At 44.7% G+C, this 17,243-nt stretch overlaps 2 protein-coding genes across 6 annotated transcripts in view; both read right to left on the reverse strand.

The window, feature by feature from the left end:
* The window catches only part of Tom1 (target of myb1 membrane trafficking protein), a 34,960-nt gene extending 34,588 nt beyond the window's left edge, over nucleotides 1-372 (reverse strand). Inside the window, exon 1 of one of the 3 annotated variants that reach the window (XM_052166418.1) lies at nucleotides 228-372. In XM_052166418.1, coding sequence (XP_052022378.1) covers nucleotides 228-279 — 52 coding nt within the window. In that variant the 5' untranslated portion in view covers nucleotides 280-372. The remainder of the gene's footprint in view (nucleotides 1-227) is intronic. The other 2 variants (XM_052166417.1, XM_052166419.1) reach the window with 2 other exon arrangements.
* Nucleotides 373-2,252: 1,880 nt separating this feature from the next.
* Hmgxb4 (HMG-box containing 4) overlaps nucleotides 2,253-17,243 on the reverse strand; it is a 38,892-nt gene continuing 23,901 nt past the window's right edge. For all 3 annotated transcript variants that reach the window (XM_052166314.1, XM_052166317.1, XM_052166315.1), the window contains 6 exons: nucleotides 12,992-13,073; nucleotides 11,482-11,546; nucleotides 10,261-10,366; nucleotides 9,449-9,618; nucleotides 4,597-4,719; nucleotides 2,253-4,249 (listed from right to left, as the gene is read on the reverse strand). In XM_052166314.1, the coding sequence (XP_052022274.1) occupies nucleotides 4,205-4,249; nucleotides 4,597-4,719; nucleotides 9,449-9,618; nucleotides 10,261-10,366; nucleotides 11,482-11,546; nucleotides 12,992-13,073 (591 nt within the window). In that variant the 3' untranslated portion in view covers nucleotides 2,253-4,204. The remainder of the gene's footprint in view (nucleotides 4,250-4,596; nucleotides 4,720-9,448; nucleotides 9,619-10,260; nucleotides 10,367-11,481; nucleotides 11,547-12,991; nucleotides 13,074-17,243) is intronic.

The following is a 17,243-nucleotide window of genomic DNA, read 5'->3' on the forward strand; positions in this document are numbered from 1 at the left end:
CGCCTCCTTCCCCTACCTATTGGTTACATCAAACATCAATACCCATATGAGACCTCTGATTGGCCCGTGCTCTTGTCAATCAGGTGGGGGGCGGAGCTCAGAGCGCCGCGCCAGCCTCGCCACCTAGCTTCCCTCCTCCCTGACCAGACTGTGGACTCCGACAGGTCCCAGGGCCGAGGCCAGAGCAGCACACAAGGGCGGGGCTGCGCGAGGCTCTCGGGACTCACCGATCCGCTGTCCCACCGGAGAGCTGAACGGATTTCCCAGGAGAAAGTCCATTGCCGCGGCTACTGCTGCCACCAGCTCCCAGAATCAGGTGACAGCAACCGCCGGCGCCGCCGACCCGTCACGTGACCCGCTGGCCAGCCCGCGGGGAGGTGCCGGCAGGCGGGGGCTCTGGAGCGCAGCCACGAGGTCCCGCCCCCTACTGGGCTGCCCCTCAACCTGGGCTGACGCCACACCAGGGCGGGGCCTGGGAGGGCCGGTTTCTAAGCCACGCCCCCGAGGGGGGGGAGTCTAGATGTCTTAAAGTCCGGAAACTAGGTCTCTCTGGTCAGGTTACGCATACTCAACCGGGTTTAGTGTCTTAGCCTTTAGTCCTGGGGACCAAGCCCTGAGGATAGCAGCCTCCTTGCTCAAGTCGGACTCTATTTCTATTTGATGTCTCCCTGCTCCAAGAGCCAGTCGATTGTGGCCCAGAGGAGGCAAAGGTCTGGGTTTGTGCTCCCTTGAGACAGAGAATGAACTGCCTGTACTGTGTGTGGCAAATGCCTTTACCCGGTAAGCCACCGCATCCGCCTTGGCGGATAAAGTGCTTTTTCTTTATATGTTCCCCTCAGCTGTAAATACCTATAATGTAATGCTTTCAGAGTATTGAGATGACATGAAAATCACTCTACTGAGTAGGCATTCCGTGATGGTTGCTTCTTGCTGTATCTTCTGTAAGGCATTATGTTTTAGACTTGTAATTACTTTTTTAACTCTATGTGTGTGTGTGCCATGGTGCATAGTGGTCAGACCTAAAACTTGGAGGATTTGTTTCTTTTACCACATTTAATTTCTGAGATTAAACAAGTACCATGGGCCATCTCACTTCCTCCTCCTTCATTTTTGGCAGAGCTGGGGCTCACACTTAGGACTTTGCCACACTAAAAGCCAGTGCTCTGCAGCCCCCTCCCCTGTTTTTATTTTTTTTTTTGACATTCTCCCTCGGCTGGTCTCAAACTCAGATCCCTGGGATGTTGGAATTAAAGGAGTATGTACATCATAACGTGCAGCCTTTTTGTTCTTTTTTTTTTGCTACTTATGACTTTCAACATCTTGTATTTCCATTAACTTTTTCCTTAAATATGAAAGGTCAAATTTCCCTATTTAAATGTTCATAGTATTAGCACAGATTCACTTCAGGCCATGTAGCTGTAGACTCAGAGACAAGGAGGTGACATCACATTTTTTGTTTGTTTTTGTTTTTTGAGACAGGGTTTGTCTGTAGAGCCCTGGCTGTCCTGGAACTCACTCTGTAGACCAGGCTGGCCTGGAACTCAGAAATCCACCTGCCTCTGCCTCCCAGAGCGCTGGGATTATAGGCGTGTGCCACCACTGCCCTGCTTCTTCTTCTTCTTTTTTTTTTTTTAAATAGACAAGACTCCAGAAAGCTCCTGGGATATGAACTGTCTAGTGTTTTGGCATAGGATTTTCAGGCAACCCTGACCAAACCAAAGATTGATGGATACTTCTTGATTTAGGCCAATAACATATTGTACATGGTTTCACTTGCTATGCATTAGAGCCATAACTATCAGATTCTCTCCTTTTATAATATATGCAAATGATATTTGAGAGCCTTTACATATAAGGTATGTTCAACCTGAGACCCAAGGGCTGTACAGCCCAGGATAGATAGGAACATGGTAACTTGACCTTTACTTCAGGTTTTGGTTTTAAATTTTTAAATTTTAATTATGTGTGTGTGTGTTCCTCTGTGAGTATATGCACTTGTGTGCTGGTGCCCAAGGAGGCTACAGAGGGTGACTGAACCTCTGCAACGGGAGCTACATTCAGATGGATGAGTGCTGGAATCTCACTTGGGTCCTTTTCAAGGGCAGGGAATATATTCTCAACCAGTGAACCATCACTTCAGCCCCGACTCCCTTGCAGAGAAATGTTAGGGTAGAGTAGAATGAAGGACAGGTTTTATAATTTTATAGCAACTATGACTAGCCCAATTAGGGAAAAGACAGCTAAGACTGGACTATAAATATTAAAAATGAGATCTTTAATGTAAGTACAAAATTTTGTTTCTTTATACAACTGTAATAGGATTTGGATCAAACCACTAGGATTTATTTAAAAAACAAAATAAAACAATGATATAAAAACAGCAAGAAGGCCTGAATCCAAAGTTTTTCCTCTAATAGTACCAAATATGACAAGGTACAGATTATTATACAAATGTGTACAAATCTTTAATACAAATACAACAGGGCTAGGCTTCAGAGGAAAACAAACCCGAGAAAGCCAGTTCTCCTTAGGAGTTCACTACTGTCTGGAGCACGGGCAACGGAGGACTGGCTGCTTCCTGTACGATGCACGTCTTCCCTGGCCTCTCCTTGATACCCTGTTTCTCACAGGAAACTTCTGCAGGTTCAAATGAGGTTCTGATATGTTTAAATTTCTGCTCTGCTTGATTTCAGTTCCCACATATTCCTGTTCCTTTCCCCACTTCTCAGATTAAATCTCAAAACTGCTCTGAGCTGACATCGGGACACGGTTTCCGGAACTCCTGTGACGGCAGTCGGGCCACAGGAAGGGTCACCTAGGACGCCAGCTGGCTCCATGGTCCCCAAAGGTTTCCTGTGATGCCGCCCTGTTCTATCCAGGCCGGAGGAAGAAGGCATGGTTATTAACTCAGCTTGGGTTTGGCAGGGAAGGGAATCTCTCACCAAGTTCCCAAGCAACCCTGGAGTCCTGTCAGCCATCTTCTCTCTAAGGGGGAAGCAGGTCTGGTTCTTTGGGAATAAGGGCAGTTAGGAATGGTGACATTCCTTTCTATTTCACTTTCCTAACATTATTGAGGTCCATGAAGTTTCTTTCTGAGTCACAACACGGTAACATATGGACGGCTGGGAGCTTTTAGACAGACATTAAGAAATGACAAATCTCTATGCTCCACATGCTCCTGCTGGTGGAGGCTTGTTATTAAATTATATATACAGAAATTTACAGGATAAATTAAAAATCTAAGAAATTCTAAAGTGTTAAATACACATAATTAAAATATACACTCACACACACACACATAGATAACCCTCCTGAGAACCCAGGACTTGTTTGTGACCCAGCTCTGTGTGGGATGCCGAGCACAGTGTACCCCAGGGGAGCCAGAGCCGAGCCAAGAACTGCCAAGCAGCTAAGCCGCAGAACCTCTCTGGATTTGGTGGGCAAGCAATGCTGCGAGGGAAAGATGGCAGCTTTGGTTTGTATTCACCAAGCCTTGCTGGCCAGACAAGCAGGTTCAACAGGTGGCACCGACAGCTTTGGTTTCTCCAAGGTATTTATTTCTCTGCTGTCAAGAATCACACAACTGAGGCTATAGATGGTACCGATGACTCTGTGGTACCGTGGTTACAATAAATCTGGAGACACAGACACCTCTTTAGTAGGAATTGGAATGAGTCCCCTACTCAGTCCACCTAAGCTCCGCCTCCCTCCAGGCTACTCCAGTGTTGAAAAGTTTGTAGTCAGCTGGCTTCCTCCCATGATCTTTACTAGATTTCTGATTATAAGACAGGTAAGGCAAATGGTCAGTGATGGGTCTGGAGGTAAACCCAAGCTTGGGGAAAAAAACAAAATCACCATTTTAGCAGTCTATAAGGAGATACACATGGCACCCAGAATAAGCCCCTAGTCCCCAAATTACACTGATTTTTAAGGCAGATTTTTTTTTTGACAAAAAAAAAAAATAATAATAAATCCAAGCCCACATTCATGCTAAAGTTTCCTTTTAGCTAAACCTTTGCCATTTCATAAAATTATTAAAAGCAAAGTAGTTATAATCCTATGTATATACTGTACATTATATTCGTATATATAGATATAAAAATTTAAAACCTACACCCAGAGGTCAGTGGAGGATCTGCAACAGTCATATATACATAAACTATCGAAGGGGTAGACAAGTCTTCTGTCCCACGCTTCTTGCAGGTCACAGTCCAGGCATGATGTATGCAATGTTGTCCAGCGTGTTTGCCTGTAAATAAGGAGAAAGGGCTCAACTGAGGCACACCTCTCTGCAGTCCCCGAGACACGCATGTTCAGAGGAGAGATGGGAAAGGAGTGGACAAGACACAGCAGCCGCAGCTCCTCAGGGCTAAGCTGGACTGCTGTGGAAAAGGGCATGGTCTCTGGGGTCACTGAAATCATCCCATGCAGTTGATAACAGTGTCATCTTCTGTGGACAGTATGTAATAGGAGTGCCACGTGCCTCACAAGTAGTGCTTGGCCGTGCTCACTGAGGTAGGGCTCTCTGGCTCCCAAAGGCTCCAGCCCTCAAAAGTTAAGGAAAAACACCACCACCATCACAACAAAACAACTCACCAAGACCTGTTTAGGACAGCCATTCAGTTCAGGTAGTTGTGTGGTCAGGCATGCCAAAGGGCCAAGAGCACAGAGAATGGAATCTAGGAGCACTGACAAGCTTCCGGACACTGCTACCATGCCCTGCAAGAAAAGCAGATAATGAATCACAGTCTCAGCTGCTCCTTCTGTTTAACTCTCTTTTATGTCCTCTCAGTAACACAATAACAGACGGCAGTGTATGGGGAGACAGCAGAGAGGCTGGACCCACAGGCTACGGGATTCACCCCCACGTAATCAAGCAAGACCTCAATAACCACGCATGCGTCTCTGTCACTTGTACACTGCCTTGCTGCTGCACCTTCTTCCCAGTGCTGGTCTCTTTCAATCACTCTCTAAGATAGATGTTCTCAGAAGACCAATAGGAACCCTAATTACACCCGCCTTACTCAGAAACTCCCCTGCAAAACAGGAGCTGCAAATACCTCAGTGTCTACCAAGACACTTGGCTTGGATGCCTTCTCTTCCTACCTTATGTGCTGCATTCCTGTGCCTTCACAGTTAACCTGGAAGACTCTTCTTAAGACCTGTTTAAAGTAGGGCCGGGAGCCTAAAGCCTCAATGGACTTCTGCAAAAGACTCCAGGGTAACAGGTATGTACTAACTTCCGTTTGCAACGTCTCTCTCTCCAGTTATCTACCCAACCCCCTTCTACTAGGCCTTTGGCTTCCCTAACCTGGCACACTGCTTTTTTTCTCTTACTTTTTAGCTCAGGCTGGCCTAGAAGTCACTATTTTGGAAACTTTCAGCAGTCTTCCTAAGTTAGATTCCTAGCAGTAGCACTGTTGTCTAAGTGTTGTAATTGCTAACAGCAGCACAGGAGAGCTGTGAGGAGGGGAAGGACAGTTGCGCTCTATTTTTGGTACTGACAGTTGTGTAAATTTGTGATAACAGGCTCAGATGCCCACTGTCTACACTGATGAATTATGTAAATCAGTATTCCTGAAAGTGTGGTATATATATGTTAGGTGACATATATGAGTTTCAACTTTCTTTTTTGTTTGTTTTTGTTTTGTTTTTTTGTTTTTTTGAGACAGAATTTCTCTGTGTAGCTCTGGCTGTCCTGGAACTCACTCCATAGACCAGGCTGGCCTCGAACTCAGAAACCTGCCTGCTTCTGCTTCCCGAGTGCTGGGATTAAAGGTGTGTGCCACCCCTGCCCAGCGAACTTCAACTATTTTAATAGTTACATATCCACTAGACTGTGTATTAGATAAAAGTCATGGGACTGGAGAGATGGTTCAGGAGTTAAGAGCACAGGCTGCTCTTCTAGAAGATTTGGGCTCAATTCCCAGCCCCCACATGGTAGCTCCTACCTAACTACCTGAAAACTGTTACAAAAGATGAGTGCTAACGGAGTGGGAACTCTTTCCCTATCTGGCTATGGCACTCACCCTTACATTCAGTTTCTCTTTCTAACGGTTGCAGCTGCTCAGGATTTTGTGGCTGGAAGGGGCCTGCTACTGTTTGTTCTTATGTACTGCTGCTGGTTTCAAATCTGTGATCCTCCTGCCTTCCCCTCTTCCCCCTGGGTTACAAGTGTGCTCACCACTCAGCTTCCATTCCCAATTCTAACCTGCACATACGCTGCTGTGCATGTAGCATGATGTAATCTCTGTCCATGCTGCACGGGCGATCTGCTTGTTAGTTCTAGTGGCCACCTAGTCACCCATCATGGCATCACTCTTCCTGAATAGGCGTGTGGTTTTAGGCATGCAGCGGAGTGTCTGGAGCCTATGGTGTATATGCAAACCCTCAAAGCAGCTCTTACATGTGTAAGCTGTTAATCACATAAAATTGTCTTTCTAATTAGACTGTAAGCATCCTAAGACAGCAAATAAGACATTTAGATTTTTCTACTCTGTAAGTTCTTGGAATAACCTAAGAACTCAAAACCTTTGTCAAATAAAAAAAGAACTATTTGGAAAATCTGGACAATGAATGGTACATAAAACCATTTAATTTTCAACTTCTAATGTGAAAATACAATAAAGATCACAGGATATTTTATTCTGGAAATACTCTTACCTATCTAGGTAATTTGAGTATGTATAAGAATGCACACATTATTTTCAAAACCTGCTGACTTTTTAGAAACTAGCCAAAGAACTCAGATACAGATTCAACATCTGTGGCTTTTACCATTTTGTTTGTTGACCGATAATTTAGCTTGTGCATAAAAACAAGTCATTAGCTTTTATATTTCTACACTAACTTAAACATGTCTTTCAGTAGCACATAATAATTTCTTTGCTGAAATGTCGCCGAGCTGAAAACTAAACTGCCACACTACTGAGTTAGCTGAGGGGCAGTAGAGTTAGAAACTAAATCTCAGAAGTCTTCTGTCAGGCACACAACACCGCACAAACTAAATGTACACTATAGCTCCATTTGTCGTCGACACTCTTTTCTTCCTTTAACTTTAATCAAACAACACCAAAAGACTGTATGTCTGTGTACCATGTTTGTGCTTGGATAAAGACTGTATGTCTGTGTACCATGTTTGTGCTTGGATAAAGAGGGTGCTTGGATCACCTGGAACTGGTGTTACGGACCCTCGTGGGCACATGGGTGCTGGGAATTAAACCTGTGTCTGCTGGAGAACAGGTCCAGCCCATTTTCTTTTTTGTTTTTAGTTTTTTGAAATTCTATGTAGCCTGGCTGCCCTAGAATTATGTAGAAGCTGGCCTAAAACTCAAGAGATATGTCTGCCTCTGTCTCCCAAGTCCTGGGATTTAAGATGAGCATACATCTTTCATTTTTTTGAGGTCACCATTTCCCCTTCTCCTTTCCTCCCCCCAAATCCTTCCATGTTCCCCTCCCTGCTCTCTTTCAAATTCATAGCCTTTAAAAAAGTCATTAACTATTAAAATGCATATGGGGGTGCATGTGTGTATTTGAGCATGATTGTTGAGTTTGTGTGTTGCTGGTCTGTTTTCAGAGCTGGCCCTTTGGTACTGGATATCCGACTGGTGTGCTCTTCCCTGAGGAAGACCATGTCTTCCGCTCTCAGCAGTCCTCAGTTGCCTGTGGTTCTCTGTATAGGGTTGGTCCCTGTGAGCGTTTCCCTAGCACCTTTTTTAAAGGTTGGGTCTCACTATATCCCCAGTTGGTCTCACACTTGAGATCATCCTCTAACCTCTGGCTTCTGAACGCTATGATTTTCAGACAAAGTTTGGAACTCTTCTCCCTATATAATCTTGTCTGACCATTCAAACTACAGAAAGGGCACTGAACAACCCTGCTCGTAGAATTACCAGGGTGTCCGCTAAGCTTCTCACTACATTTTATTCACTTGGGCTTCTTTATTTATTATCTTTGAAACAGCATTTCAGTCTGTAGTCCAGGCTGATCCTGAATCTGCAGGTATTCTGCTTCAGCCTCCCAAGTTCTGGGATTAGGGGACCTAGCTTCTACTTAATTTAGACAGGGTTTCTCTGTGTAGCCCTGGCTGCCCTGGAACTTACTCCACAGACCAAGCTGGCCTCGAACTCAGAAATCCGCCCACCTCTGCCTCTCAAGCGCTGGGATTAAAGGTGTGTGCCACCACTGCCTGGCTTACTTTAATTGTTTTTAAACACTAATTTGTAGGTCTTTTAAAAACTTTTTACAAAGACTTTATACATATACATATATGTATGTATATATATGTGAGTACACTGTCACTCTCTTCAGACTCACTAAAGGAGGACATCCAATTCCATTACAGATGGTTGTGAGCCACCATGGAAACTGAACTCAGGACCTCTGGAGGAGCAGTCATTGCTCTTAACCACTAAGCCATCTCGCCAACCTCCACTTAATTTTCTTAAGAATTATTTTATATAAGCCAGGTGGCAGTGGTGATTCTTGCCTTTAATCCCAGCACTCAGGAGGCACAGGTAGGTGGATCTCTGAGTTCAAGACCAGTCTGGTCTACAGAATGAGTTCCAGGACAGCCAAAGCTACGAAGAGAAACTCTAAAGACAAAACCAACCAAACAAGTTTATATGTCTGGGTGCTTTCTTTGCCTGCATGTTTGTCGGCACACCACATGCATGTAGTGCCTAAGTAGGCCTGAAGAAGACACCAGATCAGAGTTGGTTGAGAGCTTCCTCATGGTGGCTGATATTTGAATCTTTGTCTTTGGGAAGAGCAACCAGTGCTTTAAACAGCAGAGCCATTTCTCTAGCACTTCTACTGAACTTTTTTTTTTTTTTTTTGGATTTGGCTTTTTTGAGACAGGGTTTCTCTGTGTAGCCCTGGCTGTCCTGGAACTCACTCTGTAGACCAGGCTGGCCTTGAACTCAGAGCTCGCTTGCCTCTGCCTCCCAGAGTGCTGGGATTTCAGGCGTGCGTCACCACCGCCCGGCTCTACTGAACTTTTAAAGACTAGAACCTAGCTACAGGTATCTTGACTTCTTTTAGCAACACTGCTTCTACAGGATGGTATAACTGTAAACTCTGAGAGTGGAGAGGCAAACTTCCAAATCTTTAGAAATTTTCACCCCACTGTGGGTTCCATGGCACAATTTTGCATAAAGTAGTTGCTCATTAAATAAACATATAGTTCTAACTAGTATAAGAAACAGGAATCTTGCTGGGCAGTGGTGGCGCATGCCTTTAATCCCAACACTTGGGAGGCAGAGGCAGGCGGATTTCTGAGTTCGATGCCAGCCTGGTCTACAGAGTGAGTTCCAGGACAGCCAGGGCTACACAGAGAAACCCTGTCTCAAAAAAACAAACAAAAACCCCAAAAAACAAAAAACCAAAACCAAACAAACAAACAAACAAACACCAAAACAGGAATCTTGCTGATGAGTGCAGTGCTTACCTCTGTCTCCTGCAGGCGGTGTCCAATGAGGCTGAGGGACTCTCCCAACAACTGGAGATGAGCAGCGACATCAATGGGCTCTGTTTCAGGGGCTTTGGCTGGTGAGGCTGGCAAAAGCATTGTGGTGGGTGGGGACTTCTTTTGGGGTGACAGTATTCCCATGGAGGAAGCTGAGAAGAGGACGATGAAAGTTTGCCTATGGCCTTCAATGTCACAATAATGACTGTTTTCCCTCTTGAAATCTATGTACTAGGCATTAGCCAACCTATCCACATGTGTGCAGTGCCCACAGAGACCAGAAGAGGGCATTGTAGCCCCAGGAACTGGAGCTATAGCCTGCTGTGAGCAAGTCAGAGGCTGGGATTTGAACTCTAGTCCTTTGCAAGAACAGCTGGTGCTCTCAACCATAGGGGACATTTCTCCAGTCCCTAGCTGTATACATTACAGGGTTGTAAGGAAAACGAAACACACATGCATGTGTGGCACACAAAGGTTATAACATTCATTTTCTGGATCCTTCTTATTTTTAAAGACAGGGTCTCAGTGTAGTCCAACTTGTCTACTACAATTGCTGTGTTGCTCAGGCCTTCTTGAACTTGCCGTTCTCCTGCTGGCTGCATTACAAGGAGGCAGAAGGTCTGATCCCTGGCACACGTTCTGGATCTTTACAGCGAAGTCTGTGACTTCTTACAGTTTCTAACTTTGAACTACTTTACGCAGCCGGTCATACTTAGGTATCAAGGCCTACTTCTGTCCTAAGTTATTTGCTCTCCCAATGCCCTAGCAAAGCAGAAGAGAGCCGTGCTTGCTACCTCTGACTTTCATGGACCCTTCTGCACTGGATGCTTTTCTCTTCACAGTTGTGGCTTCCGCTTTGTTCTGTTTGTGCTGCAGGTACAGAGCCTTTTGCTTCCAGATCTGCAACAGATCACCCACATAGAAGGCAAATGAGGAAACAGAAAGGGAGCAAGGGGTTAGAAGAAGGTGGAGGGGGGCAAATAGTAACTTTGGATCTTAAGTCACTAAGTTGCTTCAAGGCTGATGAGCTGATAACTAAAATGGAGGACTAGAAGCATTCACTCTTCAGTGCCAAGGGTTACGTCTCAGTACTGTTAACACACTTTAAGGTTAAATGTAGGTCATAAATGTAGGTCACTCTAACCATGTCCTGTGGCTATCCACATCCTCGAACTTGCCTGGCAATGGTAAACTGCAAGCTATAAAGAATCATCTCGGTGTAAAAAGAGTTATTTTATCTAAAAAAGCCATTCTTCAAAGTAAGGATGATGGTTCTTGCTCCTGTATGTGGTACTTTGAATATGCTTGGCCCATGGGAAGTAGCACTACTAAGGCAGTGTGGCCTTACTGGAGGCAGTGCGTTACTGTACAGGTGGGCTCTGAAGTCTTCTAGTGTTTAAGTCCCACCCAGTGTGGAAGATGGTCTCCTAACTGCTTTCAGATCAAGACATAGGACTCCTGGCTGCTCCAACACTATGTCTGCCAGCTGCCAGCTTTCTGACATGGTAATAATGGGCTAAACCCCAAACCGCAAGCCAGCCCCAATTGAATGTCTGCCTTTAAAGAGTTGCCTTAGTCATGGTGTCTCTTCACAGCAATGAAACCCTAAGACACCATGACTACCACTCACACTGATTGGGATGTGACTACACGAATCAGACATAACTGTTAATGTCTTCAGTGACTATCACTATCTGCTACTTTTCTTCTTGGTTGTCAGTCCCTAAGACTATGACTGACTGGCACTTGCAGTAGGGCACTCTAACTTTAGATTTTCTTTTAGAAATATTTTAATCAACCAGGGGAGGGGGATCTTTTTATTTTATTTAAAACTGGCTTGGGGACAAAACGTAGACACCAGTAGAAAAAGTCAGTTTCCTTATAGCAAGAACAGCCTGACAGCAGCAGTGGCCATGTCCCCTGCTAACCACCGCTACTGCTTCTTCCTCGCTGACTTACGGTTGTGTGGCTGGCAGGTAAAACATAATGAAAACTACGTAATAAAATATACTTACCAGTTTGTCTTTTTCTGGCAACTGCTTCCATACTTCAGCCAATTTTTTACTAAGTTCCCCAAAATCTGATATAAAAAAGTTGAAAAAACAAAAACACAGAACTGTAAGAAAACAAAAGTCTGGGGAAGCAGACACTAGAAAAGGATTCGTGGAACAGATGTCTGCTTTTTATTCCTACTGAGACAGGGTTTCTCTGTATAGCCCTGGCTGGCCTCAAACTCAAGAGATCCACAAGCCTCTACTTCCTAGTGCTGGCATTAAAAGGCATGTCACACTATGCCTGGCAATGTCTAATTTCTCAGAGCACTTCTGTAGAGTGGAAAGCCACTTTCTACATAAGCTCAAGGAGATTGTGACATTAAGTGAACTGTGTAAGGTCAGGCTGGTGTCTGCTCATCTAAGTGTTAGCACAGACCAGAATCAACACCACAGTATATATACAAGGGAATTCAAGGAAAAGTCTATGCTCTTGGAAATAAAATGCCTATTTTGCATATTTAGGTGCAATGACACATGTGTTCTTTTATTTGTTTCTTTTGAGACAAGATCTTGCTATATAGCCCAGGTTGGTCTGAAACCTGTGATCTTATTAGGTTAGCCTTCCCATCCCAGAAGCTATAGACATGGGCCTGGCTCTTAAATCTGTTTAATTTATACTTTCCTCATTTATTGGTTAAGAAATACATACTAGAAAGATGGCTCTATGGGTATAGTACTTGTCATATAACCCTGACAGCCTGAATCCAGATTCCCCAAAACTATAAACGTAAAATTTTACAAGAATTTAAAAGTTGTGGCAGGGAATGTCTAGAATCTTAGCACTGCAGAAATACAAGGACCTTGGAGTTCACTAGCCCTCTAGCCTAGCAGAATAGATGAGTTCTAGGCTAAATGACAGGGCCCTGCCTCAACAAGTAGGAGAGGCAGCGGCAGAGGCTCTGAGAGTAAAGACACTCACTAGCTCCATCTCACACATGGTTCGGAGACCTGACTCCTACAAATCATCCTCTGGTCTCCACTGACATGATGCGTACATGTACACACAAATAATACATAAAATTCAATAGAAACTAGGGAAGAGCTGGGCATAGTGGTGTACCTTTGATCCTAGGCAGGTGGTTCTGTGAGTTCAAGAACAGACTGATCTACATAGGGAGTTAGTTCTAGAATGGTCAGAGCTATATAATAGAAAGCAAAAACAAACAAAATACTAATAATAAATAAAAATGAGGTGGAGAGCAATGGATGGACGTATCTGATATCATCAATCTCTGGTATACACACCCCTTTAATATGCAGGGTAAATGAAAGGATTTGCAGAACTGAGGGAATACGTTTCTCTTTTGTTGAGAGAGGGCACGTGCTGTAACCTAGGCTATGGCTGCTGCTTCGGCCTTCCTGGCATACGGACCGCTGCAGCTGGTTTCAGTTTGTATTCCAGTGCTGTAGGGGAAGCTGCCTAGTGATCAAATTAATTAAATGCACTGCTTCAGAGAATACAGGTTCTTACCTATACCTGGATGGTCGGCCACAATGGTTACCCTGTACTCCTTACAGAACACCTGGTAGGCAGACATGTTCTTCTTTTTCGGCTAGTGCCATAAAGAAAACAGAACAGGGCAAAAATGGATTAGGACTCAAGTAGTATATGTTTGCCACTCCCCCACCACAGCAGAGTCCACCTATGAACCAGCCTCCCCTCCCCCCACCACAGCAGAGTCCACCTATGAACCAGCCTCCCCACCACAGCAGAGTCCACCTATGAACCAGCCTCCCCTACCACAGCAGAGTCCACCTATGAACCAGCCTCCCCTGTCACAGCAGAGTCCACCTATGAACCAGCCTCCCCACCACAGCAGAGTCCACCTATGAACCAGCCTCCCCACCACAGCAGAGTCCACCTATGAACCAGCCTCCCCACCACAGCAGAGTCCACCTATGAACCAGCCTCCCCTGTCACAGCAGAGTCCACCTATGAACCAGCCTCCCCCGTCACAGCAGAGTCCACCTATGAACCAGCCTCCCCCATCACAGTAGAGTCCACCTATGAACCAGCCTCCCCTACCACAGCAGAGTCCACCTATGAACCAGCCTCCCTGAAGAGGAAAACTTAACTTTTCATCATGTTACTCATTGTTCAGAGGTTACTATCGGATTTGACTTTGGAGGTAAAAGTCACATGGTAAACTTCTACGAATACTTTCATTCTTATGTAAAAATTTCATGTTGCGTATTTCTTTAAGTATCAGTACTAACAAAATAAGCCTGCCATCCTCTTTGGAGGAGACTAATTCTCCCATGCTGGAGAATCAGAGTCACATGACTTCCTTTTCTTTATTTCTTTTCTTTTCTTTTTCTGCTTTCCCAGACAAGGTTTCTTTGTGTATTCCTGGCTGTCCTGGAACTGTATAGACCAGGCTGGCTTCCATTTCAGAAGGCTCTACCTGCCTCTGCCCCCGCAGTGCTGAGATTACAGGGTGTGCTACCACTGCCCAAAGTTTTCAATCTGGCTTTTCTCAATAAACACCAATGGATACCCGAGCCAGAGAAGTTCAAAACCAAATGAAAAAACAGGGAAAAGCAACCAATCAAAACCCTCTCTACTTCATGTAGAAGCTTCAAAATATGATCTCCTGAGAGCCTTTTTTATAGATAGTGTAATGACCAACATAAACCAACAATGGATACTTTCAAAGCTATGGGCTTTGCTATAAGAGTCAGATTTGTGACTAAAACCAAGTAATAATATGCCCCTTGTGTCACTCCACAGAGCTGCTGGTTTGAGCAAGGAAAGCTTTCTTTACTGCCTTGCTCATCAACACTTAACTGAATTTAATAGTGTGTTTGCACAAGTCTATCTTCACCTATTTGCATGCTAACCTATCTGCAGGCCTAACTCCTCCCCAACCCAAATAATTTGTACTTTTCCAGATCTGTCCCTCCTGCATTGCTAAATACTGAGATATTAGGAAGACTATGCATATGAAAGTCTTCTATCTCATTTGGCCAAACCACAGGCCTTGTAATAGGGTTTGTAACAATGCTGTCTAAACACAGGTCAATAGTTACTTTCCCTCCCTCCTTGCCTCAAAGACAGTTAGAGTTTAACATAAAGTACCTCCATAAAACTAATCATAACTTTTGGTCAACGTTCAAAGTCACATACTGAATTCCCTTGTTATAGAGGACTTTATTCATTATAAATAGCAAACAAACTGGTGTTTACCAAATAATTATACTGGGTAATGGTGTGGTAGAATGAGCTTGAATCTCAGACCTTTCAGGAAGCAAATCAACTGTGGGGACTTTGCCTTTAAAGGCCCACCACTCCTACCCAGCTATGCCACATGGTTGATCTTGAGTAAGCACACAAAAAATTGACAGCTTTTCTTACATGCTACAAGAAAAGTGTTTAAACCAGGGTGGGGTGATTCACATTTATAACCCAAGGACTCAGCAGATTTCGCTCTCCAGGATAGAAGTAAACATTTTACACATCCAAGCAGACCTGGCCTCCAGGTTCTCCCAGCATTCCTCAGTCCCTATCTGGCATAACATGCCCCCAACCTTGAACTTTTCAGCACAGGGGCTGGCTACCCTTTCCCCACAGGTTCTTCCCTAGATAATCCAGACCTTTTGGGCTCTCCCTCCATCACTCTATTCTTCCCTTCCCTTCCTCTTTCTCTGCATATGCACCCTTTCTTCCCCCACCCCAACAGGGACTTCCCTGGCCTCCATCCTTGGGGCCAGTGAACTCACTCAAAAGCAGCTTCCTAATAAAACCTGCTGCCTACATATAGTTCGGTTTCTGACTCAGGGAATGTATATTTTATATACCAAAGCAGACCAGGCCTCCGGGTTCTCCCAGGATCCCTCATTCCCTACTTTGCATACCCTGCCCCTAGCCCTGAACTTTCTAGCCCAGGTACTGGGCTGCCTCCTCCAGAGACTCCTCCCTATAGAATCCAGACATTCTGGTCTCTCTCCTCCCCCTCTTCTCTCTCTACACACCCCTTTCTCTTTCCCCCTCCCCCACTCCACCTTTCCCCAAGGGGACTACGTTGGTCTTGGTCCAGTGAGACCAAGCCAGCCGGAGAGCGGCTTCCCAAAAACCTGCCTGTAATCTAATCCAATCTGGTTTAAATTGGTTCATTTTACCAAGGGCAGAGAAATAACCAACCGAATATAATCTAATCTGGCTTGAACTGGCTCATTTTACTGGCACAGAAATAACCAATTGGCCAGGCGTGGTGGTGCACACCTGTAATCCCAGCACTGGGGAGGCAGAGGCAGAGGCAGGAGGATTTCTGAGTTCAAGGCCAGCCTGGTCTACAGAGTGAGTTCCAGGACAGCCAGGGCTACACAGAGAAACCCTGTCTCAAACAAACAAACAAAAACAAACGACACACAAGAAACAAAAAACAAAACAAAAACAACAAAACAACAACAACAAAAAAACCCTATCAATAAGATATATATTTGACACGATAATGCTGAATTTGAAAGTCAGAGGTAGCTCAAGCCTTTAGTTCCTTTCAGCACTGGGAGGCAGAAGTTGGGGGGGTCTCCAAGTTGAGACTACAGAGTGACAGCCAGGGATACACGGAAAAACCCTGTCTTGAAACACCAAAATGGCCGGGTGGTGGTGATGCACACCTTTAGTCCCAGCACTCTGGGAGGCAGAGGTAGGCAAATTTCTGAGTTCGAGGCCAGCCTGGTCTACAGAGTGAGTTCCAGGACAGCCAGGGCTATACAGAGAAACAGTCTTGAAAAAACCAAATCCATATATAAAAAAAAAAAAAAAAAAGAAAGAAAGAAAGAAAGAAAGAAAGAAAGACCAAAACAATTGACAGAATTTGGAGACTAACAGGATCTAAACAAAGCAAACACCAGGTACACAAATGGCTTCATGTTCCTGAGTTTTAGTCTCTTTAAATAAAATGTAGACGTTTGCGGTGATTGCCCAATGGCACAGCACTGGCCTAGCATGCAAAGATATCTTGTACTATACCATAACTCAAAGGCGGGGTTAGTCAAATGGTCCACATTTCAACAAATGCTCAGTGATGTCTTTTTTGTGGTAGGAAGAATTTCAAGATGTCTTCCAAGACTGCTTCCTGGTGTGCCCGTCTTGTTCTTTTGTGAACAAGGTGCTAAGTAAGAATGGTAATGGTGCAGGACGGTGGTGGCGCACACCTTTAATCCCAGCACTTGGGAATCAGAGGCAGGCAGATTTCTGAGTTTGAGGCCAGCCTGGTCTAGAGAGTTGAGTTCCAGGACAGCTCCTGTATGTTACAGGGCAGAGATTTTTGCAGACATAATTAGAGCTGGATCTAAGTCAATCAAAAGGAAGGTTTTCCTGAATAAGGCCTGCTTTCTTGGCCAGCCCTTAAAACACTCTGGAGGCAGAGGAAAGCAGATCTCTGTTCTAAGTCCCAGCCAGGCCAAAGGCCAGTCAGAGCTACACAGTGAGATTTGGTCTCAAAACCTCAAAACAAAAACAAGACAAACCTACCAAGTTATTTAGTAGCTAAGACAAACTGCATCTAAGTTTGTATACAGAGGTAAAAGACCCAGAAGAAAGATCACGGTAATAAAAGAGTACCCAATGGGCATCACTTACCACACTACTGGCTGGCACAAGAACACACACGCATACAGCAGGGCGCCCAGAAATACAGCAACACATGCCCTCAAAAGATCTTTGACAAAGGAACAAAGGGACCACAACAGAGAAGATGCTATTTAAATGGAACAACTAA

This window comes from Apodemus sylvaticus, chromosome 21 (genome assembly GCF_947179515.1).
Source record: "Apodemus sylvaticus chromosome 21, mApoSyl1.1, whole genome shotgun sequence".
NCBI lineage: Eukaryota > Metazoa > Chordata > Mammalia > Rodentia > Muridae > Apodemus > Apodemus sylvaticus.